The sequence below is a fragment of the Carettochelys insculpta genome, chromosome 11 (genome assembly GCF_033958435.1).
Source record: "Carettochelys insculpta isolate YL-2023 chromosome 11, ASM3395843v1, whole genome shotgun sequence".
Taxonomy (NCBI): Eukaryota; Metazoa; Chordata; order Testudines; family Carettochelyidae; genus Carettochelys; species Carettochelys insculpta.
In genome coordinates this window covers 18,590,364-18,616,978 of record NC_134147.1, presented here as the reverse complement: position 1 = coordinate 18,616,978, position 26,615 = coordinate 18,590,364, and the positions used below count along the sequence as shown (strand labels likewise).

General features: G+C 45.7%; 1 protein-coding gene across 3 annotated transcripts in view; it reads right to left on the bottom strand.

Moving 5' to 3' along the window:
- The window catches only part of DPF2 (double PHD fingers 2), a 46,517-nt gene extending 26,819 nt beyond the window's left edge, over positions 1-19,698 (bottom strand). For 2 of the 3 annotated variants that reach the window (XM_075004921.1, XM_075004922.1), the window contains exons 1-4: positions 19,601-19,698; positions 6,940-7,100; positions 4,106-4,213; positions 2,767-2,930 (exon numbers count right to left, since the gene is read on the bottom strand). In XM_075004921.1, the coding sequence (XP_074861022.1) occupies positions 2,767-2,930; positions 4,106-4,213; positions 6,940-7,100; positions 19,601-19,632 (465 nt within the window). In that variant the 5' untranslated portion in view covers positions 19,633-19,698. Of the gene's footprint in view, positions 1-2,766; positions 2,931-4,105; positions 4,214-6,939; positions 7,101-18,772; positions 18,790-19,600 lie in introns of those variants that run through there. The other variant, XM_075004923.1, reaches the window with a different exon arrangement.
- Between the last annotated feature and the right edge of the window lie 6,917 nt (positions 19,699-26,615).

Genomic DNA, 26,615 nt, shown 5'->3' with positions numbered 1-26,615 from the left:
ATGCTACATCTGCAATAGGTGTCAGGCAGTGTTCGCTGTAAGCTGAATGCTTGGGGGGGGGGGGGGGGGGGGGGGGGCTGCCCAGCAGAGATTCAGATGCTGAGTTGATTAGCAGAGTCCTCAAAGCTTCCAGCATGTACTTCTATTGGCGGTGCACATCCGTACATGCCTTGGTGCACATAAAATTTATTCTGTCCAAGGACATTAAAAAAATAGAGGAAGCAATGGCGTGAGGCTCAGATGGAGGGGTTAAAAAGGAAATGCGAAGCTCTGTTTGGAGTTGAATGGGAAGGAGAACAGATCTCCAAGCTCTAACTCTGTAAGAGAAGTCTGGCTAGGGCCAGGAACTGACTAGAGATGACTGCCTGTTAGAGCCTCCCTGAAGAAAGATACCCAATCAAAACTATAGTCTTGTGTCAAGTCTGTCTGCCTCTTGCCTAAAGGTACAGAGGCAGACTAGTACAAATAATGCCCCACCAGAAGGGGGTGGCTGTCAAATATAACGCTTTTGTGTTGTGCAACCAAGGATGGAGCAGTAACTTGTTGTGAGCCCAGGAGTGAACACCGTGCTATGTAAGAGCTATATATTATTATAACAACATCGCCATCTCTTACCTACCCTTACATGGGTAAAATCCAGGCTTGTTCTTGTAAAGGGCTTCCATAAACTTGGATCAAGGCAAAATATTATCTGCTGAAGAATTTACATAAAGTACGCCAGTTCCAAGTCAAAAAAACCCACTTCAAAAGAAATAAACAAGCCTGGCTGCACAATAATGTACAAATATAAAATGAGTACAGATGACTCTCCCATAAAATAAGGATGAAAAGATGAAACAAGCACCAGATGGATATCCTCATATAACCACAAAGGTGGAATTAAATGCTATTGCAGTACAGCCAGTCAGTCAGAATTGAGTAAGTTGGTTGGGGATTGAACGTGTGCCCACAGGTGGGAAATAACACAGTAACTACAGGGCTTCTGCTTGAGACAACAAACAACAAAAATCACCAACCTGGGCTCCAAAAGGATTAAAACAAAGAACATGGTGGAATGGAAAGCAGTTTCCAATTACTTCATCTTGGACTGAAAACCTAATTATTTTTAGCATGCTCTTTATTGGTTATAAAAATGGGTAACTGAAGCAGGCAGCAACCATACTGTCAGCTAGATTATTTGTATCCAATAAGAAAGAGCAGAACTGCTGTTTAAGTAAGTAATAAGTTCTTTGGGGCAAATACTATGATGCAAGCCCTGAAAGTATACACACCGCATCCAAATTTGTAAAGCAAAAAGTAATCCCCTTTCAGGGTTTTTTTCCACCTTAATACAGCCAAAAAAATCCAAACCGTATGAGCACAGTTCTTATTCCACTTTCATAGGTACCTTAACATTATAATTGCACTCTTGCTGCATATTACACAAGTGCTCAAACTGAAAATTTCTGAAACAGGTATTTTTAAGAGGTGCCTTCATAATTTCCTTGCTTGTTCCAATTTCCTGGGAACATTTATTTTTCTGGCGATATCCCCAAACATAGGGGAAAAAAAACCTGCAGGTGTCTCTGTATTGAATATCTGTTGTTTAGGAAACAAAAGGCATCAACGGGCAAGTCAGAGTATAGTATGGTCCATAACAGTGTTTTTCAATGGCTCTGAGCTCCTTCTTTACCCCTCTTTTCTTTTAAGCTCATAGGGCTGAAAACCGGCAAGCTAAAACTTTGGGCAAATGTAAAACAATACAGTTGAATTATTGGTAATACCACCCGGTGCCTCCACAGCACTTTCATTAGGAGATCTCAGAAAACGCGGTAAAGGTGGTCAGTATCACCATCCCCATTTTACATATGGGGAAACTGAAGTACAGAGCCCTGAAATGACTTGCCCAGCAGGCTGGAATCAGAACCAGGAACAGAAGCCATTCCTCCCATTCCCACTCTCTTCACTAGTCCACATTGCTCTTAATATTCCCCCAAAGTAGTCAGGGCAACAGCAGCAATAAATTCACAATAGTAGTAAAGGTTGAACCTCTCTAATCTGGAACTCTTTTTTCCAGCAACACCTGTAATCTGGCATAATTTTAGTTAGTATGACAACTACTTGTGGGTATGGCCAAGTTTCCTGTGGTCCCATAAAGTTTATTTACAGCCACCAGTCATGACTGTCCGTGTTCTGTGCTGTTATTTAGCTGTAATTTACTCCTAAATGTCTTCCAAGAGCCCAGTAACAGTGAAAGTGTTGGTGATGTGCTAGACCATACTGACCTCCTGTGGTTCAGCAAATTCTCTCATCTGGCACTGGTGAGGTCCCAAGGGTGCTGGATGAGAGAGGTTCAATCTGCAGCTAGCTCTAACATAGTACTGTCAGTGGCAGAACAGAATCCAGAACTCCCAAGTCCCCATCTAGTGCTCCACCCACGCAGCCTTTCTATTAAGCCAAAGTAGAGCCTGGAAAAACAAAAAAAGTTTCCTTTTTCTACTACCAGAAAGCATATCCAATAGTTCACTGCACTCCTGGCTTCCTGCTCTGCTACTGCTACCTCCTACTCCCCACATTCAGTGGCAGACTCCCCACCCCAAGGGTTCGAAATTTTAAAATGCTTGTTCCATGGAGCCAAGACTTCATCCCCTCCCACCACAACCCCAAGCAGCAGCTGAAGAGAGGCCCAACAAGTGCCCTTTGCTCATCTTTAGCAATGAGACATTTGTCTTTTACCATAAAGCTCCCTCTTACAACATAGTAGAGAACGCCCTCTCTCTGCCATACCTTCCGTGCACGGCTATTGGTGACAGGGAACTCGCTGAGACTGTCGTCATCATTACGCGGGTCTGGGAGGCTGCGTTTTTCCAAGGAGTCAGTTCTCAGGAGGGCCTCCAGGCTGCTGCCATCCTGGGAGATCAGCCCCTCTTTTTTTAAGGTCTGATCAGTGTCTGTAGCAGGGAAAGAAAACCATAACTAAGAGCTGAAAAATATATATATTAGTCAAGTAGGTTCTCTGTGCTGTTAGGGCAACGCTATACCACCAAAACCAACACTATACCACCAAAACTATTAATTTTGTGCAAGGGAGAAAACACATTTAAAATATTAGCATAATTTGGAGGTGTACTTAGAACCTGTCTACACTGTGTCCTGTGACATTAGCACAATCTGGATATGTTCTTAGGACCTGTCTACCTGTTGCAAATGGATCCTGCAAGACATCTGATTCTACAGCACAGATGGAACCCTGAACCATGCTGGTGCTCAAAGTATCATTATACTCCTTCTAGTCCAGCATCACCATCTGCTTGCCATGCACACAACCATTTATTCTGGCATATCCACCATTCAGTCTAGACTGCTACCCCTTCCACTTTCAATAATGTTGAATCAAACCAGTGGACCCACATAGCCTGCTAGACTCACAATGCCATTTAGGCTAGTATTGCCTCTTCAACACAGGTGTTCCTGAGGTAGGTGTATACCCTCCAAAACACAAAATTCTGCAACAATATTTAACGGAGAAGGGTATTTTCAACCAAGACGGATGCTCAGTAGTTGGCTTGCATCCTGAAGGGTGGTAGATATCTCCTGTATTTACCCTACCTTGGTAGTTCTCAAACCTGAGGAACACCAAACCGGTCTAGAGAGCTATGGGGAAAGCTGCAAAACAGTGATCTACTCCAATTACCCACATAAAGTATGTTCATGTAGGGAAAAGCAAAGGGCAACTTCTACAAATATACATTCCCTCCTTGTTCCTGCAATGGTTCCAAATCAGCTGACCACATAAGCAGCTCAGGGGCGCACTAGACTGCCCAAGTTCTCACTACATAGAGCCCAGCCACGAATGCAACAATCCATGCAGTGCCAACAATGGAAGATTTCTACCCCAGCTGGCTTAACTGTCGCAGTTGTGGAGCTCAGCAGTCCCAGGAGTTTATTTCTGACCATGCTCTAACCAGATTATGGATGTGACATGGGTGAGCCTGCAGCCTCAACCCGGGAGATGAACATCTGAAGGGACATCCTGGATCACAGACTCTCTCCTAACACTGCAAGCAATAGCATCAGGAGAGCAGCCTGTATTACAAGCAGAGATCAGAGAAAGGGAAAGTGTTACCTGGCTTGATGGAAGGGAAGGAAAGCCTTGGATCCTCAGGAGGGTGAGCACGGCGTTTTTTCCGCCAACGACGAGCTGGGTAGGAGTACAGCTGGCCAGAAGCTAAACCTTTAAGATATAAAAGAAAGCCTGAAATCTGATATTTTCTGACAAACTGATGCCACAAAACAATAAGTGAAGGTACTGCTTTCAAAAGCAGTGGGGATTGTTGGTAACCCCAGAACCGTTAGGGATAAACCCCCAAGTTATTATTAGTATTACAGCAGCACCAAGAGGCCCAATCAAGATCAAGGCCACATTGTGTTTGGCAGAATCATATAAGAAGAAAGAGTCCCTATGACCAGAGTTTATGACCAGAGTTTACAATCTATACAAACAGAGTGGAAGGAGGAAATTGAGGCACATAGAGGCAAAATGGCTTGCTCGTGGTCATCCAACAGGTCATTGGCAGGGCCAGGGATAAACCCCAGGTATCCTGACTCCCAGTCCAATGCTCTATTCTCTGCTCATACTGCCTCTCTGTAACATAGGGGAAATGTTGAGAGCAAAAGTTAGCTGCCAAGAGCCAGCGTTCCATTCGCTGTTGTGTGAGAGGCTTAGTCTATATCAATGCATAACAGAGTGTGGGAAGATGAACTCCTGAATGAAAGGGCTGGGGGAGACGCTTCTACCATCAGCCACATATTCAGAGCATAATTTCTGTTTCTCAAAGCCACAGTCAGGGGAACCTTCAAGGCTGCCATCCCCCACAGTCCAAAAAGCTTTGAATGAAAATACTTTGGCACCCTATCCTTCCAATCAAGCTTCACCACATTTTGTCCTGTATGTTCTCTGAAGCAGGAGATGTCTTTTCAGTTTGTCCACACAGGAATAGCACAAATGGAACCTAATTCTTGGCTGTGGTGCACAAGCATTATCACACAAACACCATCATGCACATTTCCTTTTGCAGGTGAGGGCCTTTGTCTGAATTTTACAATATAGTACTGCCTCGATTTACATGAGGGTTGTGTTCCCACTCACCCTCACGTAACTTGAATTTCACATAAGTTGGTGGGGCAACTTTTTCCTTGGCCGAATACACATTCTGCACCCAGGGAAGCAGCGGGAGCACCTGGAGCTCCTTTTGAAAGTTAAGTCCTGGGGTGGGGGGGCAGCTGGGGAGGATTAAGCCTGGAGGTAGACTGGGGCCACTGGAGGGGCAGAGGGGGGTTAAGCCTGGGGTGGGCTAGGGCTGCAAGGGGTAGAGCTGAGCCAAAGCCATGCAGGAGGGGGTGTGGTTGAACCAGGGCTGGGGAGGCGGGGCGTTGAGCTAGAGCTATGCACGGGGTGATGAGCCAGGCTGGGGGAGGGAGGGGGAGAGGAGGTTTTGAACCAGGGATGCAAACAATGGGGCTGAACCTAGGTGATGGGGTTGAGCCAGAGCCGCGCGTAGGAGGTTTGCCCCAGGGCGGGCGAGGCGGCGGGATTGAGCTCCAGCCATATGCTGGGGGGGTGCTAAACCAGGGTGGGAGTTGAGCTAGAGCCGTGTGCAGGTGGTGAGCAGAGCCGGGGGGCAGGGGTTTGAACCAAGGCCATGTGGGTTCAAGAGGGTTGACCCAAGGCCAGGTGGGCGGGATTCTGAGCTGCGCTTAACTTCCATTAATGCGAGTTAGGTGCAACTCAAAATCACGCATTTCGACGGTTTGCTGTACAGAGTTAAGTTTTAAGACAAAATGTGCCTCATGACTTAAATCTTTGCATTGTCACAGAGCTGCACAAGACGCCATGGACTTACAAAGGAAGTTGGCATCACTATTCCCTTTTTACAGATGGGCACGGAAGGGATGTGACTCGCTCAAGATCACCCTGCAAAATATTGTCCAAGCCAGGAGCAAACCCAAATATCCCAAGTTTCAGTCCAGTGTTGTAGCCACAAGGTCACGCCAAACCCACATGTATTAATGCAATCACAAGCACCAGTTCTGCTCCCAGAACTAAGGGAAACTGAATATTTCCTCAAGTCCATAGCAGGTCAGGGACAGAAACCAGGAGCCCCAATTTTCAGATGCCATGGTTTATTAAATCATACTCTATTCAGAGCCAGAATGGGAACCCAGAGACCCTGATTCTCATTCACCTTGCTATAATAACTAGACACAGTTGTGACTAGAATTAAGGAGCCCTTACTATAATTTTCCCTTCTCTATCCACTACACTACTTTGAATACAAAAGGCCACTGAACTTATTTATGGAAGACATTATACGGTATGCCTTTGGCACAGTGCACAATAGAAGGCAGGTCACAAATACACTGTAAAACAAATGCACTCAACTTGTTGCTTTGAGAAAAACAGTTTCTCCATCACTAACTAAAACTAAAGAGCCTCCCCACTCCTTCCTTATCTAAAACACTTACAAAATCCCACAAGAGTTATGCCCACATACCACAAAGTGCACTGGCCCTGTAACGGATTTGGCTTAGTCCCCACCTGGGATATGTCAGATGCCTCCCAGTACAGGAGATAAAATGTCAAGAAACAAGCAGCTGTCTTAACAGAGAGAACTGAAGGAGACCATACGCCAGAGAAAGGACATGGAAGGTGTGTTTGCCACACAACCTAAGGAAGATTTGGCTAGAGATTCCTGCTGTGTAGGTGGCAGCAAGTGACATAGGAGGGGTGACACCTGTCTTGACTGATGCTGAAGTGTGCTTGAATATATACTGGGGGAGCTTCACTGTCACACTGACTACTGAGCTGGCCGGCTAGTTTATACAAGAGTGGGTAAGCTGAGACAGAGGGGAAGCCTGGCACTGGATCTGAAGTTACTGTAACAACAGAAAAGGACGCACCTGGTCCTCTGTGACGCTTTTCCATCCATATATAGCAGTTGCTCTGCGCCACTCCGGTCTGCGAGTCTAGGAAAGGCAGCCGGACACTCCTCTCAGCACACAGCCTGGCGTTGTAGTTGTGGCACTGCTCCATCGCGTCTTTGTAATATTGTTCTCCGAGGCTGTGGGTGAAGGAAACAGACACTGTTCATTGGTTATTGGCATCACCTGAGAAGCTGCGATTGCTGCATGCCTTTCTTGGCACTTTCTATGCATCTGTTTGTAGCACCTGCCTGACTGTGGCAGGATTGGAGGTACCAAAATAAATATTGGAGCTAGACCTTTGTACACATCAGTAGCCAACTCTGAAGACAAAAGAACAGCTGGAGCCAAGCACTGGGGACAACTGACCTTGGGAATTTATATCCCTAGTGCAATACTTTCCACGAAATTCTATTTGGAAACACCTACCTTGGGACTGTGCATTCTTTGGCAATCCATCACCATTATTTGGCTGTGCCCAATAAGTCTTTTATCTATAATTAACATTAAGGAAAGGACCAACGATGGGTGAAAATGCAGCCTGCCAAAATGCCAGATATGACCACCACTGGCCCATGGCATGGCAGATGGCCAGCCATTCCTGGCCAGAGCAGCCTGCCTGCATTGGGCTAGCCAGCAGGACCCTTGCCATGTCAGAGTAGTAGGCAGGAACATGTGGAGGGCAGGCAGGTCCCTGGCTGCTCCGAAGCAGGCCTAGCAAGCAGGCAGGACCTCAGCCCCGTCCACAGTGGACCGGCTGGCCTGGAGCAGCCCCTCACCAGGCCTGCTCTAAAGACCAAACAGGACTACAGCCCCTGCTGCCCTGCACTAACTCACCAGTGATTAGCTAGTTACATGCTATAATTTTAATCACTTAATTGGTAACTGTTTTGACCAATATTTACATGCCAATATAATATTTACATGCCCAGCCAGCAGCTCAGTTGGAGGACAACCACTGAGGGAGATGGATGCTTCCCTCCTGATGCTGCAGCTAGTGCCAAAGAGACTTTTTCTGCCCCAAGACCACCCAGGCACCAGGACTGCCTGACAGGGCTGAAGCCACGCACTTGCTGGGACTGCCACTCATCTTGTAACCTCGGATGACAGAGGATGGCCTGTGGACAAAGGTACACCGGAGGGGGACTATAGGAAGCAGTCCAGGGAACCGGACTATGGTCTGGCTGCTATGTTGCCAGAGATGCAGTCACAATCCCTACTGACCCTGCAGCAGACCACTCTGCCACTCTTGAGGCCTTAAATTGTGATGTGATCGAGTTGGGTGGTCCACATCCGCTCACTACCATCCCACCACTGGGGCCTGTAGTCCTTGCTCAACCTGGGGGAAGAGGAGGGTGTTCTTTGACTGAATGAGGGATGCTCACCTTGGCTCAAGAACTGGACCACTAAACTAAGGTGCCCGTGCCTAATTATCCTACGCCGCTTGGGGGTGGAACTCTGGACTACTTGGGACCTCACCCACCTACAGGCTTGAGCTCCAGAGTCATTTGCTGTTCTCCCTCACTTGGGATGGAGCCAGGAGAGTACTAATTTTCCCTTTCTGATAAATTGTGACTCCAGAAACATGTGTAGCAAAGGGACATAGCCTCCCCCAGAAGTGGATGGTGGGGAAGTGGCCACAAGCCTGCAGTAGTACACACCAGTCTCTCCAAAGTAAGAAGTTCCCCTATAGCTTTTGGCATTTTTCTCAAAGCTGCTTACACTGTATAATGTTCTGTAGGAATGAAAGAGGCTTCCCATTATTTTGTATCACCAAGCAATTTTATTTATTTACTAGTTGTCAAGGTGCACAGAATTCTAAAGCTCTCTAATGGGGATTTAACGCTCCTGAAAATTACTAGCATATTTAAATTCCAGAATCGTTGGCAAAATCCATGATGTTGTTTCCATCCCTCTCCAGCCATGTCTACAATGCCACTTTACTGCACTGCAACTTTCTCAAACAGGGAGGTGAAAAACTACCCCTTTTTGCACAGCAAGCTAAAGTGCTATTAAGCACCGGCGTCAACAGGCTCCAGCACCGCTTTGTTCAGGCAGTTGACACAGAGCACTGTTGTTCAGGTAGTTTACACAAAGCACTGGAACACTCCTCTCCCAGCACTGATGACATGGCCATACTTTCACTTTAAAGCGCTGCCATGGCCGTGCTTTAATGTGTTTTTAAGTATCGACTTAGCCCATATCTCAGTTTCACTCACACCTGCCCTTCTGTCTTCGCTTTTCATTTAGACATTCTCACACCCCAATCAAACTTAGCTAACAAACTGGGAAACACGTTTGCTCAAATCACATCAGTTCCTCTGCCTGTGTGTGATACCTCCTTTCCCACCCAGAGTTTGTCTGAGCTGTTTAGATTGTAAACTCTTTGGTTCAGGTACTGTCTGCTAGGAGTGTTGACCCAAGGTCTTTTTCATGCCTATGGCCTTAAACAAATTCTAACTCCAGGCTTATCTGCACTACTGTGGAAGATCAGAGTCAACCTTCTAGGGTTCACATGAAACCGAGTTCTCAGGGGTCACAGTCGACCCCTGTACTCACAAGACATGAGTAAGGAAGGTCAAAGGGAAGAACTCTATCATTGACCTTCTCCTGTAAAGACAGACAAGTTAGCTGACCGCAGATACATTGAATTTAGCTGCACAACTGGCATAGCTAAAATTGCATATCTGTGGTTGACTTCTATGTCTGGTATAGACATAGCCTCTGGCATACTGTGCAGTCTAAATTGGATATAGGACTCTCCTTCACTGTCTCCCCTAATAACTCAGACTATGAACAGGAGGCAGCCAGACAACTCTCCACCACCACATTTTACAGACCTCTCTCCGCTGATCCCACTTTGGAATTCTAAAGGAAATTACAACAACTACTGAAGGAACTCCCTGCTGCTACTCGGGACCTCATTAACTCAGACACACCATCTGAGTCACAGCCTGGATTATTCTATTTACTTCCCAAAGTCCACAAACCTGGAAACCCTGGACGCCCTATCATTTCAGGTATTGGCACCCTTACCACCGGACTATCCAGTTACGTGGACTCCCTCCTCAAACCCTACGCCACCAACGCTCCCAGCTATATCCGAGATACCACCGACTTCCTGAGGAAATTACAAAACATCGGAAAAGTTCCTGATAACGCCATCCTTGCCACAATGAATGTAGAGACTATGTACACTAATATTCCACATAAAGACGGATTACAAGCAATCAGGAACACCATCCCTGATGCCACCACAGCCAATCTGGTGTCTGACCTCTGTTACTTTGTTCTCACACACAATCATTTCCGTTTTGGGGACAATTTATACCTCCAGATTAGTGGAACTGCTATGGGCACCCGCATGGCCCCATAATATGCTAATATATTTATGGCTGACCTGGAACAACGATTCCTCAGCTCTCGTCCCCTATTACCACTCCTCTACTTAAGATACATTGATGACATCTTTATGATTTGGACCCATGGTACAGAGGCTCTAGAAGAATTCCACAGAGACTTTAACAATCTACACCCCACCATCAACTTATGCCTCGATTACAACATGCAAGAGATACATTTCCTGGACACTACAGTACTAATCAAGAATGGCCTGATCAGTACCACACTGTACCGAAAACCTACTGATCGCTATACTTATCTACACCCTTCTAGTTTCCATCCTGCACACGTGACTAGATCCATTGTTTACAGTCAAGCTCTTAGGTATAATCGCATTTGCTCTGATCCAACTGACAGAGACCAAAAACTACAAGAACTTTACCAAATATTCATAAACCTGAATTACCCACCAGGAGAAGTAAAAAAACAAATCGACAGGGCCAGACGCATACCCAGAAACCAGCTACTCCAAGATCAGCCCAAAAAAGCCAAGAACAGAACACCATTGGTCATCGCTTACAGCCCCCAACTCAAACTACTGCAACGAATTATTAAAGACCTACAACCTATTCTTAATCAGGATGCTACACTCCAGAAGGCCCTGGGTGACATGCCTATTCTCTCCTACAGACAACCTCCCAACCTCATGAGGATCCTTACTAACAGCCACAGTCTATACCCCAGGAACACCAGTCCTGGAACCTTTCCCTGCAACAAAGCCCACTGCCAGCTTTGTCCACATATCTTCTCTGGATATACCACCACTGGACCTAACCAGGTTACTCACAGAATCACGGGCTCCTCTACTAACATCATATATGCCATCATGTGCCAACAATGCCCAGATGCTTTGTATATTGGACAGACTTCTAACTCCCTTAGACAAAGGGTCAATGGGCACAAAACAGACATCAAAACACTCCAGATCCACAAACCAGTTAGTCAACATTTTAATGGAATGGGGCATTCTGTCAATGACCTCAACGTATGTGTGTTACTGAAGAGGAATTATCGCTCCTTTGTAGAAAGGGAAGTGGACGAACTGACATTTATATTCAAATTCGGCACATTAACACATGGTTTAAATCGTGATGTGAACTTTCTGAGTCACTATAGGGGCTTGTCTGCATACTTGGCTCAATCTAATTCTTGATCTTCCCCCCTACCCCTCCACTCTCTGATTTGCTCACCTTGATTATCTGTTTCTGATTTGTCCTCCTTGCTTACTGTTTTTGGTTCTCTGTGCCTTAAATATTGAGTCTGTTCTGGTCTGGCTATGGTCTAAAGAAGTGGGTCTGTCCCACGAAAGCTCACCTAATAAACTACTTTGCTAGTCTTTAAAGTGCTACTTGACTGCTTTTTGTCTCCCTTAAGTGTGTTGTGCAGTGAGGCTGTCATGATACAACCATGAAGTAGCTGGAATTTATCCAGGTGGAGTAACCCTTGCATTTCTGGACTGCTCTGAAAGGCACTGCATAAAAGAGTAAAAAATTTGTAATGCATGTGAACCGTTGGACAAATTCAGAAATGCATAAATATGTCACAGACCCTGCACTACTCAGAGATTCTCATTTAGATACGTTAGAGGTCGTCCACGAGTTTGTTTACCTCGGGTCCACCATCACTGACACCCTATCGTTGGACACTGAGCTAAATAGGAGCGGAAAAGCGGCCACAACTCTGTCCAGACTCAGCAAGAGAGTGTGGAATAACAACAAGCTGTACACTCACACCAAAATGCAAGTCTACAGAGCCTGCATCCTTAGCACCCTCCTTTATGGCAGCGAGACTGTATGCCCGCCAGGAAAAGAGGCTGAACGTCTTCCACTTGCGATGCCTCAGGCGCATCCTTGGAATATCATGGAAGGACAGAGTGACCAACACCGCTGTCCTCGAGCAAGCTGGAATCCCAACCATGCACACCCTCCTCAGGCAGCGGCGGCTCCGCTGGCTTGGCCACGTCCACAGGATGAATGATGGAAGGATTCCAAAAGACATCCTGTATGGTGAGCTAGCCTCTGGAAAAAGACCTCCCGGACGCCCCCAGTTGCGCTACAAAGATGTCTGCAAGAGAGACCTCAGAGAGGTAGACATCGAGCTGGACAACTGGGAAGAACTAGCAGACGACCGCAGCAGATGGAGGCAGGGGTTACACAAGGGCCTTCAGAAGGGCGAGACGAAGATCAGACAGCTAGCAGAGGAGAAGCGAGCGCACAGAAAGCACACTAAGGACTTGTCAGACACCCACCACACCTGCAAGAGATGCAGCAAGGACTGTCACTCTCGTGTGGGCCTTCATAGTCACAATAGACGCTGTAAATGAAGTCCTCAATTGAAACTATAAAGGGCACGATACATAGTCTATGCAGACTGAAGGATGCCTACTACTACAAGTTTTGTAGGCATGTATCTTGCAAGGAGCCTTTGAGTTCCACCCCTCCTACTACAGTGAAGACAGAATGATCACAAGTTTATCACATACCACAACACAAGTATCATAAGTGTGAAAGGCTACGATTTAATCACAGGTATTTTTAAAAGTCATGGGTAAGTTTCAAACAAGAAACAAAACAAAAGTCACACTATGACCAGTCTATGACTTATACTAGGGTGAGCAAAGTGGGGAGCAGACCCCCTTGGGAGGGGGAAGGGAAATTAAATTCATAAGAAGGGTGCAGCATGACTGGCTGCTGGGTCTCAGACTCATTCATCTCATTAAAAATGTAGAACTATGTTACTGTTTTTATGTATGTGTAGTCAAATTTATATCCTGCTTAATAAATTTTCTACATTCTACAGACTTATTTTCTTACATATGCCAAAAGGGCTTTTTTTCATATCAATGAATATTACCAAAATTTCCATCGGCGTGGGTTACATTAGACAGGTTGGGGGGCCCTGCTAACTGCAGGGATGAAAAGTTGGGACTGACGTAAACAGTTTGCTTCCCCCTGACATAGCATTAATACTCCTAATTAAATCACAAATCCAGGGGGCCCACAACACCAGCTGTTGCCTCAGGGTGAGCCTGCTGCTGCTCTGGCCACCACCGCAAGGGAAAGGTGTAGGCGGAGTCCCTGGGTGGCCAGCTGCTGCCCCAGCCAACCAGAAGCTGGGGGGACTGCTGCCAGGAAATACTGATTTGCAGCTGCTCCCACCACTGCTGCTCAGGTGGTCCCCAGGGCCAGCCACATCATCTAATGTGGATGGCTGAAAGGCTTTCTGAATGGCTGGCTCCACAGCTGCTCCAGCAGCAGCCAGTATAGCTATCCCAAGGGCTCCCTGAACAGCTGGCCTGGGGGTCTGCCACACTGGCTGCTACAGAAATCATGGCAGGCGCAGGAAGTCACTGATCAGACTTCATCAGTGATAGACACAGGGCCGTAATCATGAACGCAGATTTGTCACAAAGGCATGGAGCAGCATTTTGGGGCAGTGCCAAGAGCTGTACTCCCAGCACCATACTGAAAATGCAAGTGATCTACCTAAATTCTATGCTCACATCCTTATTCTCTGTTTCAATGCACAGATGCTACAGAGGGGGAAAAAAAAAAATCTAATCCTTCTTGGTAATCAAGTTAGCAAAAACACTGGGGAAAGTCAGGAATCAACAAGAAGACTAAAAGATTTGAATTAACTCTGATTCTCCCCCTGCTTAAGTTTTTCTTTTTCTTTTTTTGCTAGAACAGCACTAAAGACTCATTTAATTGAATGAGCCATAATTATAGTAATTTCAATGTTAAAATCTTGCCACAATGTAGCAGAGAGTGGGAAAGTAGATAATCTGTTGGCTTCTGCTTGCTAAAGAGAGTTTTATACGCCAGGAGAGGAAAGAAACTGCATAAATACATAAGCACAACACCCTCTTTTTCAAACACACACCCCTCTGACATTTCAATACACACTGAAATGACTGCATCAAACCAGAGAACATGAGTCACAGAGGAAAGGCATTCAGGCTGACTTCATAACACAATTTGCTAATTACACACGTGGCAAGTAAGCTGCTATTTTATCAGATGAACAAAAGGACAAGACACATAAGAGCATTTGTCTTTCAGGAAACGCATGAGAATTTCAACATAACTTTCCATACAAAGTATCTTGCTGAATATAATGCAGAACAACTGGGGAGCCAGAGCTGAAGACAAACATCTTAATGCCATGCATGTTGAATAGTAACAGAGAGGGAGCTGTGCTAGTCTATATACTATCAAAACAAAAGCAGTCAAGCAGCACTTGCCTATGGTCTGAAGAAGTGGGTCTGTCCCACAAAAGCTCACCTAATAAATATTTTGCTAGTCTTTAAAGTGCTACTTGACTGCTTTTTGTTTTGATCTTAATCTCAGTTTCAATCCAACACCAGTAAAGATCAGAATTAACTACAGCATAGTAAGTGGTGTTATATGGCGGAAAATGGATGTAAACTAAAGGGGAAGCGACCACATTAACTGCAGTAGGGGGCACGTTCAAAAATAAGATCTTAATATTCATTTCAGATGCAAATGAATCCTCCCTAGCTCTACAGCTGTCAAACAAATATTCTCCCATGGTCCTTTCTGCTTAGCCATAGCACAGAAAGATCTGACAGCCAGACAAGAAGAGGGATAAAATGGTCCAAAGAACCAACAGAGAGCCACTGTCCCTATGGGTTTCTGACTGCAAAGATTAGCACTAATCTTAGCAAACTCAAAACCATCAACTAGTATGTGGTACAAGTCACATGTGTGTGAAAAATTCAGTGGACCAGGATGTCATGGTTACAGTACTGTTGTCACCCAACACAGTTAAAGCACAGTTCCGTGTTGCAGCAGACTCAATTTCACTATGGTTTAACCATGTCTCCAACTATCCTACACATTTGGACATATCTCCCCAATACAGCTAAATTTGTAGCGTAGAGTGGAGTTTAAGCTATATCCATACTACAGACAGAACAATCTGCTTGCTAAAACAGCTCCCTAATCAATACATATAGCAATCTTTTGCCCTAATAATGGATTGATAAATGACATTATTGACAGAACAGTCTCTTCTCCACTACAATCAGTCCACTAGGGAGTAGAGTCCAAGGCCTGCTCAAGTTCTAGTACTCATTTATGCTATGTCTACACTAGGCAAAGTAAGTTGACTGCAGACACCCAATTCTAGCTATGGCAATTGCGTAGAATTGACTCATCTGCACTTGGCTTATTCGGCCATTCCTATCGAGGAATGTCAATGCGAGAGTTTCTCCCACAGATAACCCTTACTCCTCACATCTCACAAGGAGTACAAGGGTCAACTGCGACCCCTAAGAGGTTGATTTCACATGTCCCTAACAGATGCATGAAACCAAACCCCAGAAGAACTGAGGTACAAAGGAGGGATGATGAGAAGCCTGAGCTGCCACCTCTGCTAGGACAGGCATTCCCAGTCCATGCACTTTGGGCTGCGATGGCAACACCCCCTCAGGGACCTCAGGGTGGAATAGGAGTGGATATGAGAAGCAGGAGCAGGGCTGTAAAGTCTGCTCCAGCTTCCAGAAATAATACCTGAATTGACCCCATTGCCCCAGGGTTCATGTTGACAGATATTAGCCCAATGGTGGTCATGGCATAAGAGTTCAGGAACTACTGAGAGAAACCATTTTTCTACAGGGCATAGGAACACATTTTGCATTCAGTTATACCCAAGTAAATGCAACACTGCACACTGACAGTTAATTGAGATGTAGTCTGACATGACTGACAACGGGATCTGATCTCAAAATATAAATCTATTTTCTAAAACAGTATTAAAATGCCACTGGAGAGGAAGTATGGTCCAATGTATAAGGATCTGGACTGGGACCCAGGAGACCTGGGATGTGCACCTACTCCAATGATCTGGAGCAACCCAGTTCCCACCTCGGTTTCCTGTCCCATCCTTTGTCTTGTCTATTTGGGTCATAAAATGTTAAGGGCAAAAACATTTTCTAGCACAATGGGACCACATTCTCATATTTTATTTAATCTGTACCAACAATGATTTAAAAATTTAAAAAACGGCTTTAACTAAACACAGTGGTAATTAAATATCTACCATTAGTTTTTAAAAATCTGTTCATACACATTTTGTGCTTAAAAATAAAAAAAACCCCTCATTTGCCCTTTTCATTATAAATCCCATGCTCATGTGACAAATGGATATATTTTGCTTGTTTTTAAACTGAATTAAGAATTATGCACAAAGTCACTCACAGATCAGAAGAATAGGGAGAGCTAGGAAGTTTGGTTCAGTCATTTCCTTATTGAAAAGGATGTTGTTATAACAACATCTACTGCAATAATCCATTTACACGGCAGTAACATTTGATGCAGGGTCGCATTTGGTGATCAGGATAACAATACTAGCCTCCTTTGTAAAGTACTTTGAGATCTAGCGACAAAAGACACTATATATGACAGGGGTCTGCAACCTACGGCACGCGTGCCACAGTTGGCAAAAGAGACCCTGTTCAGTGGCACGCTGGGTAGCTCAGCCCCACTCCTCCTCCCCCATGCAGAGGCGGAGCAGAGAGACACACCTGACTCCCACCCCCACGCCAACAGAGGGGCATGCACAGTACCTGCACCATGCTTCTTGACTGCTCCATGTGGAGCTTGGGTAAGTCTCTGAAGGCAGGGTGAGGAGGAGGCTGCCTGTAGAGCAGACGGATTTGTGGGGGGCAGCTGCAAGGCTGCTGGCAGTACAGGGGGGGTTGAGAACAGGGCTCCCCCTGCAGCCAGCTCCTCGCCCCAGGCCATGGTCTGCTCCAGCCCAGCCGCCGTCCCAGGGGCCCTACTGGGGGGTCTCTCCCAGTGCCAACAGGGTTCCCAGGACTGCCAGTGGAGCTCTATGCCCCAGGTGCATCCTGCCCTCGGTCCCCTGAGTCTCCCATCCCTGGCCCCACTGGGGCCTGCGGGCTGCCAGCTCGCTGCTCCTGGGCTGCAATTTTCTTGGGACTGGTTGAGGTCCCCCGACCCATGCTGTGGCCCCACTGGCTGCGGGGCTGCCAGAGAGGCATCCTACCTAGTGGCTGCTGGCAAGAAGCCCTGGCCCCAGACAGAGTCCCTGCTGTGGGGCTCCCCTAACCCCAGCTGGGGTTCCTGCAGCTGAGGGGGTGCTGGCAAGGCTCCCCACTCCAGCTGGCTCCCAGCCACAGGGCTGATGACTGGGGCTGGGATCCCCACGGGGGGCTCCCCAACTCCTGCCGGGCTCCCTGTCCTCTGGCTCCCCAACCTCCGGTTCCCCAGAGTAGGCTGCCAGCAGGGCTCTCCTGTGCCCTGCACAGCTGGAGCTCTCTGGTCCAGCAATATCTATTGTCCTGCTGGATGAGGGACATTGCCGGACCAGAGAATTCAGGATAAGAAAGGTTCAACCTGTATTAAAATCCTGGACGCTTTTAGATATTTAAAAACCCTGCCAGACAGAGATTTAAATACAGAAATGGTAAAGCTCTGCAGCTCAATTTATTATTAATGAAGTTGTTGTAAGGAGGACTCTTAGTGACTTTACATAGCATCACTGGCACTCGCACCATACATAGAGGGCAAAAGGTCACATTTCAGCACTCCACCTTGGAAAGATTGCTGAGATACGCTATATTTCGGACTGCTGCTCTACAGTATGAATTCACGCAGTAGCATATCTTTATAGGTATCTACAAGAATCCTAATTACAGCATATCTGTACACATCACAATTATTAATGGTTTTTTTTCCTCCCACACAATACCCATAAGCTACAAGGAAGGACTATCTGCTTTTCACAGATGGGGAATTGAAACACAGGCTAGATTAGGTAAACTATCCACGTATCAGTGAGAAACACAAGGCTGAGCCTTGGGGAAATTTACCCCAGGTTACCTGAGGTGCACTGCTTTGCCTTGACCCCAAGACCACCACCCTCTTCACCTGTCCCAGACTCAAATAGCTTGATCTTCAGAAAGTGATACTCTTGTTGCTAAAACTGTTCTTTCCTGCAGGAATTTTTAAGAATACCTGCTGTAGTATGTGTGTGTTCCAGAGAACTTTTCCCCCCTCTTCTGAAGTATCTTTAGCTACAGCAAAGGTATGACAATATCCAGACTATAAAGGAAAGAGGAACTCAGCCAGAAGCATGGAACCCATATACCCAGACTTAAACGCAATTAGCTCAAATACTGTTTCTCAACCAGTGTCCCACATGACAGTCATTATTATGACAACCTGGATAATCAACACATGTAAGTGTATACCCTCATGAGGTAACAAGCAATGTGATCACAATTATAAACAACCACCACCTCCCTTAAGGCCTACCATCCTTATTCTACCTACCGTAAAAACTCTCTTCAACTTAAACCTTGGCCCCATCTCAACGCAGCTACTTTTCAATGCAAACTGTGCACTCTGGTTGGCTGACTCACCGTCATTTTTCAAGTCCACTTTTTAAAACGGTACTTTTGTGCCTTCACACCACACTGACCAAAAATATGAGGGGAACTGCCCCCTTTCACACTCTGGTGAGGAGTAGGGTGCTGTAGCCCCCACTCTTGGGCACTCTTCATACCTCTTCTAGTGACTGCTGTTTAAGAAGAGGGAGGAGAAGAGGGTTGATGGTTTAAGGTCAAAGGAACTGTAGCCTTTCCAGATCTCGAACAGGAAGCTGTAGTTTATGGTTCCATATGCATCCCCTTGGAAAGAGAAGCTGCAACCCCTATCAGAGCCTGAACCTTGAGGAGGACTGTATCTCCCACCCCCAGCTCTATAAATGGAGCTATCGACCTCCTCAGATCCCAGTGGGTCTTGGAAGGGGGAGGGCAAGTGGGGATGTCTCCCCGCTGCCCTTGGTGGGGCGCTGAGGAGGGCGATAATCCAACCTCCCTCCCTGATGATGTGGGCCAGCCCTTGCTCCTTCCCCCTCACCGGGCTTTGCTCCCCGCACTCCCAAACACTGGGACCCTACGGAGGGGGAGCTACGAGAGCGGTCTCCTCCCCCATTTGCACCCCCTGAAGGCCGCCTGCTCCTTCCCGCTCCCGGGCCCACCGTGCGCCGGGGTCCCGACTCCACTGAGGAGCCGGGCTAAGAAACTTTGCGCCTAACAATGAAAGCCCCAAAGCAGGAGCCCTCCGCGCCACCACCGCTCCGCCTCACTTCGGTTCCCCCGGGCGGAAGGGGCCCCGCCGGGGCTGGGCTGCGCCGCTCAGCGCTCGGGGGGCGGAACGGGAAAATGGGGGAGAAGGGAACTACTTACAGCTTCACCACGTTCTGTACCACCGCCGCCATCTTCCTCCGCCGCCCGGGCCCGCGGCCGGCCAGCGCGCACGCGCCGGGCGCAGGACTGAGGCGACAGTCTCACCCCACCTACCCGCCATTGCGCCGGCGCCAAGGACTGTCTGCCCACCCCACCTCATCCCTTCACGGCTTGACAGCAATTGCGCATGCGCTGAAGAAAAAAAAAGGCCCCTGTCCCACTGCGCTTTGTCTCCAATGCGCATGCGCTACCGCAGAGGCTCACCCACCGCAAAACCACTACGGTAGAGAGGAAAAAAAAAAAAAAAACCAAAACGGGACCGTGGCGCAACCGTATTACGCATGCGTGAAAGAGAACGCTCTCGTTTGCGCCTCGCGCCTTGCACGAGGCACGGCTGGCGCCAGGCGCCATAACAGAAAAAAGCGGGAAAGACGAGGGGAGGGGGAAAAAATGAAGACGACGTGAGTGGGGAAGGGAAGAGCGGGAAGTTGTGGGAGCGATGAGGGGGAGCGGAAGAAGGAAGAGCAGGAGGCTGGAGGGGAAGGGATGGAGGGAGGCGTGAGTGGGGAGGGGGAGAGCGGGAAGTCCGGGAGGTGTGATGAGAGAATGGGGGAAGGTGTGTAAAGAAAGGCTGGAGGGGGAGGGAGGGGGCAGATGAGGAGGGATGGAGGGGGGGCTGTGCACTCCCCAAGTGGCCACGCATCTCCACCGATCCAGATGATGCTGCGCATGGCACTGACAGGTGCTTGTTGGGCTTTCCTGCTTTGCCAGAGTAACCAAGAAGCTGATCTTTTTTCTGATGGTTGGAGCCCGCTGGCCTGGGGGATATGTGTGAGTGGGAAAGGTCCCCGTTCTACTGCATGGACGTGGAGGGATGTGTCCGTCAGTGGAGGGAGGTATTGTGATGTAGGTTGTTAAATTTCTTCTTATGAAAATCAACACTCTAATTTCCTAGTAGTCTCAGAGGGGCAGTTGTGCTAGTATGTACCTTCACAAATAATAAGCAGTCCTGGAGCACCTTAGAGACTAACAGATTTGTTAGGAAATGGGCCTTTGTGAGTAAGATCCACTTCCTCTACTACTCCAATAATCTGAGGAAGTGGGTCTTACTCACAAAAGCTCATTATCTAATAAATCTGTTGGTCTACAAGGTGCTCCAGGACTGCTTGTTGTTTGTAATTCCGTAAAGAATACCATGTTCCCATGGGATTGGACACTGTCAGTGCCATATACATGCATCATCCCATCCGTAGAGAATAAGTCCAATGGAAACCAGCATGTTGAGCTTTAGATCGAGACACATGGGGAATTGCTGTCTAACGAGAAAGACAGGTTGTGCCTGCTGCGGCTAGGACTCTTGTTCTACATTGCTGGGTAATGCCATACCTCCAATTAACTTTGGTGTGCTGGAGTAGGACTGCTGCTCCTTGTGATGCACTGAGATAGAAAAATTACTTACTAGCTTTCCTGCTTTTGGAGAGCCTTACACCTTCAGATTTAATACCCTGAAATGTTCATTGCTTGTGTTTGGAAGGTAAGCACCCTTCAGCACAATAAGGAACACAAATGGAAATGTCGGGGGGGATAGGAGAGAATACTTAAATGTGTGTATCAAGGGTAAGACAAATCACCTAAGGATAGGGCATTGGACTAGGACTCAGTAAACCTGGATTTAGCTCCTACCTCAGCTACACATTCTCTGGATAATTAACTTAATTTGCCCTGTATTAGAGAGGTAGTGTTAGTCTGTATCTTCGAGCACAACACAAAGTCCTGTGGCACCTTATAGACTAACATATTTTGGAACATAAGCTTTCATGGGCAAAGAACCACTTCATCAGATGCATGAGTGGCGGGGTGGGGTTTTCCAGAGGGCTGTTTAAAGAGTAGGGGTCCCAGTGGAAAGGAGGGCCAGAGCTGACAAGGTCTATTCAGCAAGGTGGAAATGGCCCATTATCAGTAGTATATATCAAAAGAGGGAAAAAAAAGTTGGATCAGACAGAGGGATGTGGCCCTTTGTCAGAGTCTAATGGGGAGATATTAACACCCAGCGGGTCTTTGCCCACGAAAGCTTATGCTCCAAAATATCTGTTAGTCTATGAAGTGCCACAGGACTTCTTGTTGTTCTTAATTTGCCCTGTGGTTCTGTTTGGCATTTGTTAAAAATAAAATGAGGGTAGTGCTTTCCTATTTCACAGAGGTATTGTGAAAATCTGTGAGTTCATCAGATTATGTGGCAACAGAGTTAAGTACCTATATGGGTTTAAATTCTCATTCCTGGTGTTTGGAGTAAAAAAAAAATCTGTAGTATGTGTTGCTTTGTTTTGAGTTTGTACATACATACTGTTTTTTGCAGTTTAGCTGCATCTAGCATCTGTCTATCTTTCTTGAGTTTGTTCACTAGGAAAGATGAGAGCAGCAGCATTTTTACTCTGCCTTATTTTAATTTCTATTGTAAATCATAGGTTCCTTCCCTCCTGCAGATTTTTCAAGACCCAGTTTAGCTCTTTGTTTAAAGTTTCCTTTCCCAACTTCCCGGTAATTACTTTTGAAGTTAGAGTCTAACACAAGGGGCTTCAACCTGTGGAAGTGAAGCCACATGGAGCTGTTTAAGAATTTCTTTTTGACTCCCAAAGCTACAACTGCAAAGTTTGGAGAAAAAAATTTTTTTCGTTTATTTTTTGATAGATGATGAACATCTAAAAGCCCAACAAAGAACAACTCGTATCTAAATAGGAAATGATATGTAATCTTGAAATGTTGGATAACTTTCCCTTTAATATGTGCTGTGCATTGTGGGATATGATAGTGCATTTGTGTTTTGATCATGTTGCTAATAAAGTCTTGATTCTGAAAAAGAAAAGGAAGCTTGCAGCTTTCTTGCTATACAGTAAACATATATCGCATTACAAATAGCGTGTGCTGCTCTTAAAATAGAGGTCACAAAAAGTATAGTTTGATGTTATTTATTAAGGACCATCTCGTATTCACATGCTCTGCAGTTCTGGAATTACTGAGTTTTTTTACCAAATTTGAAAAAAATGTATGCTTTAGCTATTTTGATTGACGACCCCAATCTAACAGAAGGGTATGCCCAAAAGAACTCCACTTGTTGAGCTATCATTTTGGCTAGGTAGAGTTACTCAGCTTTCGCAGGAAGGCTACAATAGTTCCACTGAATTCTCTCTTTTTGCACAATAGGCTTAATAAGGGATCTGAAAGCACCAAACTTATCCAAGAGTTGTATAAGACTTTTGATCGGTAAAATAAGTTTTCTGAATAATTTCCTTTCTCCAGGCAGATAGGTATAAATTCCTTTCAAGTGTTTCCTTCATCCTACAGTGTTTTACTCTATGCCCAGCAGACTACCTCCAAGCAATACAAAAAAGGTTTGCTGGCAGTCCTACTGTAGACATTGGTGGCATATGGTGGGTGTGGCTGTACCTGCGCACAGAGCCCTCAAAATCTGCAGGGATCTGCTTCTGTGGCATGGATGCAGATGCCCATGGCTCATTTTTGTGTATATGGTGTGATGTAGTGAGGGGTGCATGTGTGTGTGACAGGCTGAGCAGCTCATATAAGCTGCAGTCTGTAACCTAGGCTGTCAGGTAACACCTCTGTCCCTGAACAAAGAGAGGAGAGGAGCCCAGCTGGTTTGAATTAGAGGCAGGCAGTTAGTGTGGGGGAATCTGGAGGCAAGGTAGGAACAAAGGCAGGCCATCCCAAGCCAGAGGCTTCAGGCCTGGAGTTCCCTACATGGATCAGACAGAACGCTTCTGTTGTTGTGCTGACAATTCTGTACCATGCTGCATGTGTCGCCTAATAAACCTTCTCTTGCACCTACTGAGTGAGAGTCACATCTTGTTGCAGATGGGCTGCAGAGCTTGAGGACCCCCTGAACCCCATTACAACTGCATGCAGATGCAGGTACAAATTTTGTATCTAGAACCCTGCAGATTTGTGACTATCTATCAGTATCCACAGATTATTTATGCAGATACAAATACCAATTTTGTATCCATGCAGCGCTCTACTTATGCAAATCGTAGCCTAAAACATTCTTAGCATGATGTGCACCTATGGGGGTGCGTCTACATTTGTACTCCTGTTTCGAAAGTGGTATGCAAATGAGGTATATTTGCATATTTGACACCTCGTTTGCATACTCTAATTTCAAAAAAAGAAAGCCAGTGTAGACGCTGCTCTTTCGAAAGAAACCTTCTCATTAAATAAAGGGAAGAGGGATTCTTTCGAAGATGGGTTTACTTTCAAAAGAGCAGTGTCTATGCTGGCTTTCGAAATTAGAATATGCAGATGAGGTACTACATATGCAAATTTTATCTCATTTGCATACCTCCTTCGAAAGAGGAATGCAAGTGTAGATGCACCCATGCAGTTTAGCTCTTCCTTTGCTGTTTGCTTGTTAACACTAGCATTTTTCACTGGAAACCCAGCATTGTAGACAAGGCTTATTTAGTAACTTTCATGTTGATTGGTAACAGAGAAAGCTGTGCTAGTCTATATACTATCAAAACAAAAAAGCAGTAAAGTCGCACTTTAACAAAATAATTTATTAGGTGAGCTTTTGTGGGACAGACCCACTTCTTCAGACCATAACCATACCAGAACAGAGTCAATATTTAAGGCATAGAGAATCAAAAATAATAGCTTTTTTGTTTTGTAACTTTCAGTGTGATCTATAAGGAAATCAACATTTCAGGACCCTGTGCACTGTTGTTAGATCTCCCTACTGTTCAGCCTGACTCAGATGATGTTCCGTGTTGGGACAAAGTAAGAAAAAGATATGGTTTCTGTATCAACTCTAGGCAATCTTGGATGCCCAACCAACAAAGCACTTGCCCCAATTTCCCTTCTTGATCCAGCTGCATGATTCCTACATTCTTTTTAGCTTCTCTCTTCCTCCTGGCCTCTTCCCAGCTTTTTCACTTCCCCTTGCTAGTAATTTGTGTTATAGATAGCTTACATCCTGTTTCCAAGCTCATAAGGAGAGCCAGAAGCACAGCAAGAATTAAAATGCCTGTGATCCCTTTGTGATCTACTCGTTAAACCACACTTCATGCTAAATCTCAGAACAGAATGCAGGAATCTGTTTTGTTGCCTGCCCTATCCGCTAAGCCACAATCCTAGAGCTGGAATAGAATCCAGCTTCACTTCTATAACCATTCGTTCCACCTCCATTCTAGATCCAGAAAAAGAATCCAGGGATCCCAAATCTGTTTCTTGTTGTAAACTATACCCTTCACTCCTAGAGCTGGAAACAGAGCCCAGGAGTCTTCATTTAGTTTTCTCTTGAAGTTCTGGATTACTCTTCTGCCCAGAGAAGTAAAAAAGTTTCCATCCCAGAAAGATAAAAGAAAAGGAAAGGGGCCTTGATTTCATTCTGCCTTCATGGGCGAAGACACAATTTTTCATGGGTTGGAACTAGAAACTTTTCTAGTGGAATGACTCACTTTTTTTAAAACCAAGGTTAAAAAGTCATGTGAGTGGAGTTTGGAATACTCATTTAAGTTATTCTCTGATTTAAGAAGTGAACAATCAAGAAAAGCTAGTTAAAATTAAAACAGAGCTAAACATTAAAAATGTAAGGGTCAGAGAGTAAAAGGCACTTATCACAAGCACTGTGGGAAGTCTCTGAAGTGGGCCAGATTTATTCAGTGTTTTTTACTGGTTTTGTAAGAGAGGAATAAAGCAATACTTATTGCAACATTTTAAATGGGCAGGGAGCCAGGGACAAAAATCAAAATAAGACTGAGCACTTAAGATGAAATGTGATATCTTGGCTAAATTTGCTCTGAATACAGCTTCCATCAAAGACACTGTCAGCTTGACAAGAAGAGGAATTAACAGACAATCAGAAGATGAGAGACCAGGCCAATTTGTTGTGATAAAGTTGTTGCCATGACCATGATCTAAATTATTCTCTATACTATTATGTTGGAAGCATTAATGGCTGCCAACAAGTGGGTCTTTTAACTATAGATAATCACAGACCTGGTTAGGACAGCTAGATGAAACATATCACAATTCTTTCATGCTAAATAGAAGGAGCAGTTAAGTCTTTTTGGCTGTGTCTACACTACAGAGTTATGTCGACAAAACCTGTGGAGCATCCACATTCCCAAGGCATTCTGTCTACAGTAAATCAACAGAATGCAGCACTTCGGTCAACAGTGTTCTGCCATCCCTCCATGAGGCAGAACTCCTCTTCAACAGATTCTGTCAACAGAAAGCCAATCTGGACCTACCAGAGGGCCTCTGTAGACAGACTGCTTCAGGGACATCGGGCAGCTCTGTCTGCTGTGCTTCCGGTTGGCCATTTTGTCAAGAGAGCGGCCAGGCAGTCCGGCTGCTCTCTGTCAACGGAGTGAATTACTCTTTCAATCCACTTGGCAGTCTACCTGCAATCTGTAGGCAGAAGTTTTGTCAGAAGATACCGTCCAATAGAAATTTTGTGAACAGATCGCTCTAGTCTGGACATAGCCCCTCACTGGAAACAGAAGTCACCACCTAAACAAGGGACCATCTGAGCTGAGCCTGAGCCAAATGAGCTAAGAGGTTCCCTGATTTCAACTACAAGAGGTGTATAGGATGGTTTGGCAGATTTAGGTTGGTACTAGGGAAGAAAAAGCAGGCATATAGCTTAGCAAAAGAAACGAGAACATGGCCCTGAGGAAAGAGCAGACAGACAGAGCTCTTTGTGCACAGAACAGCCTGGGAAATAATGAGTCATAAAACTGCCTCCTTTTCATTTTCACTAATGTTCAAGGACAAAGGTATTCGTGGACATTCTTTGTAAATAAATTAGATGACACTGTCACCAAAAATATACAGACTGACCAGTATCCTGTTTCAACTAACAAAAACAACCATGCAAGACCACAAATATTAGGTTCATACATTGCACTGAACACTAATATCTTAGCACTTTCCAGTAGTGCATTAAGTGATTTGACTCGCAGATGTTCAGTAGGGCCGGTTATTCCTTCAGAGCACA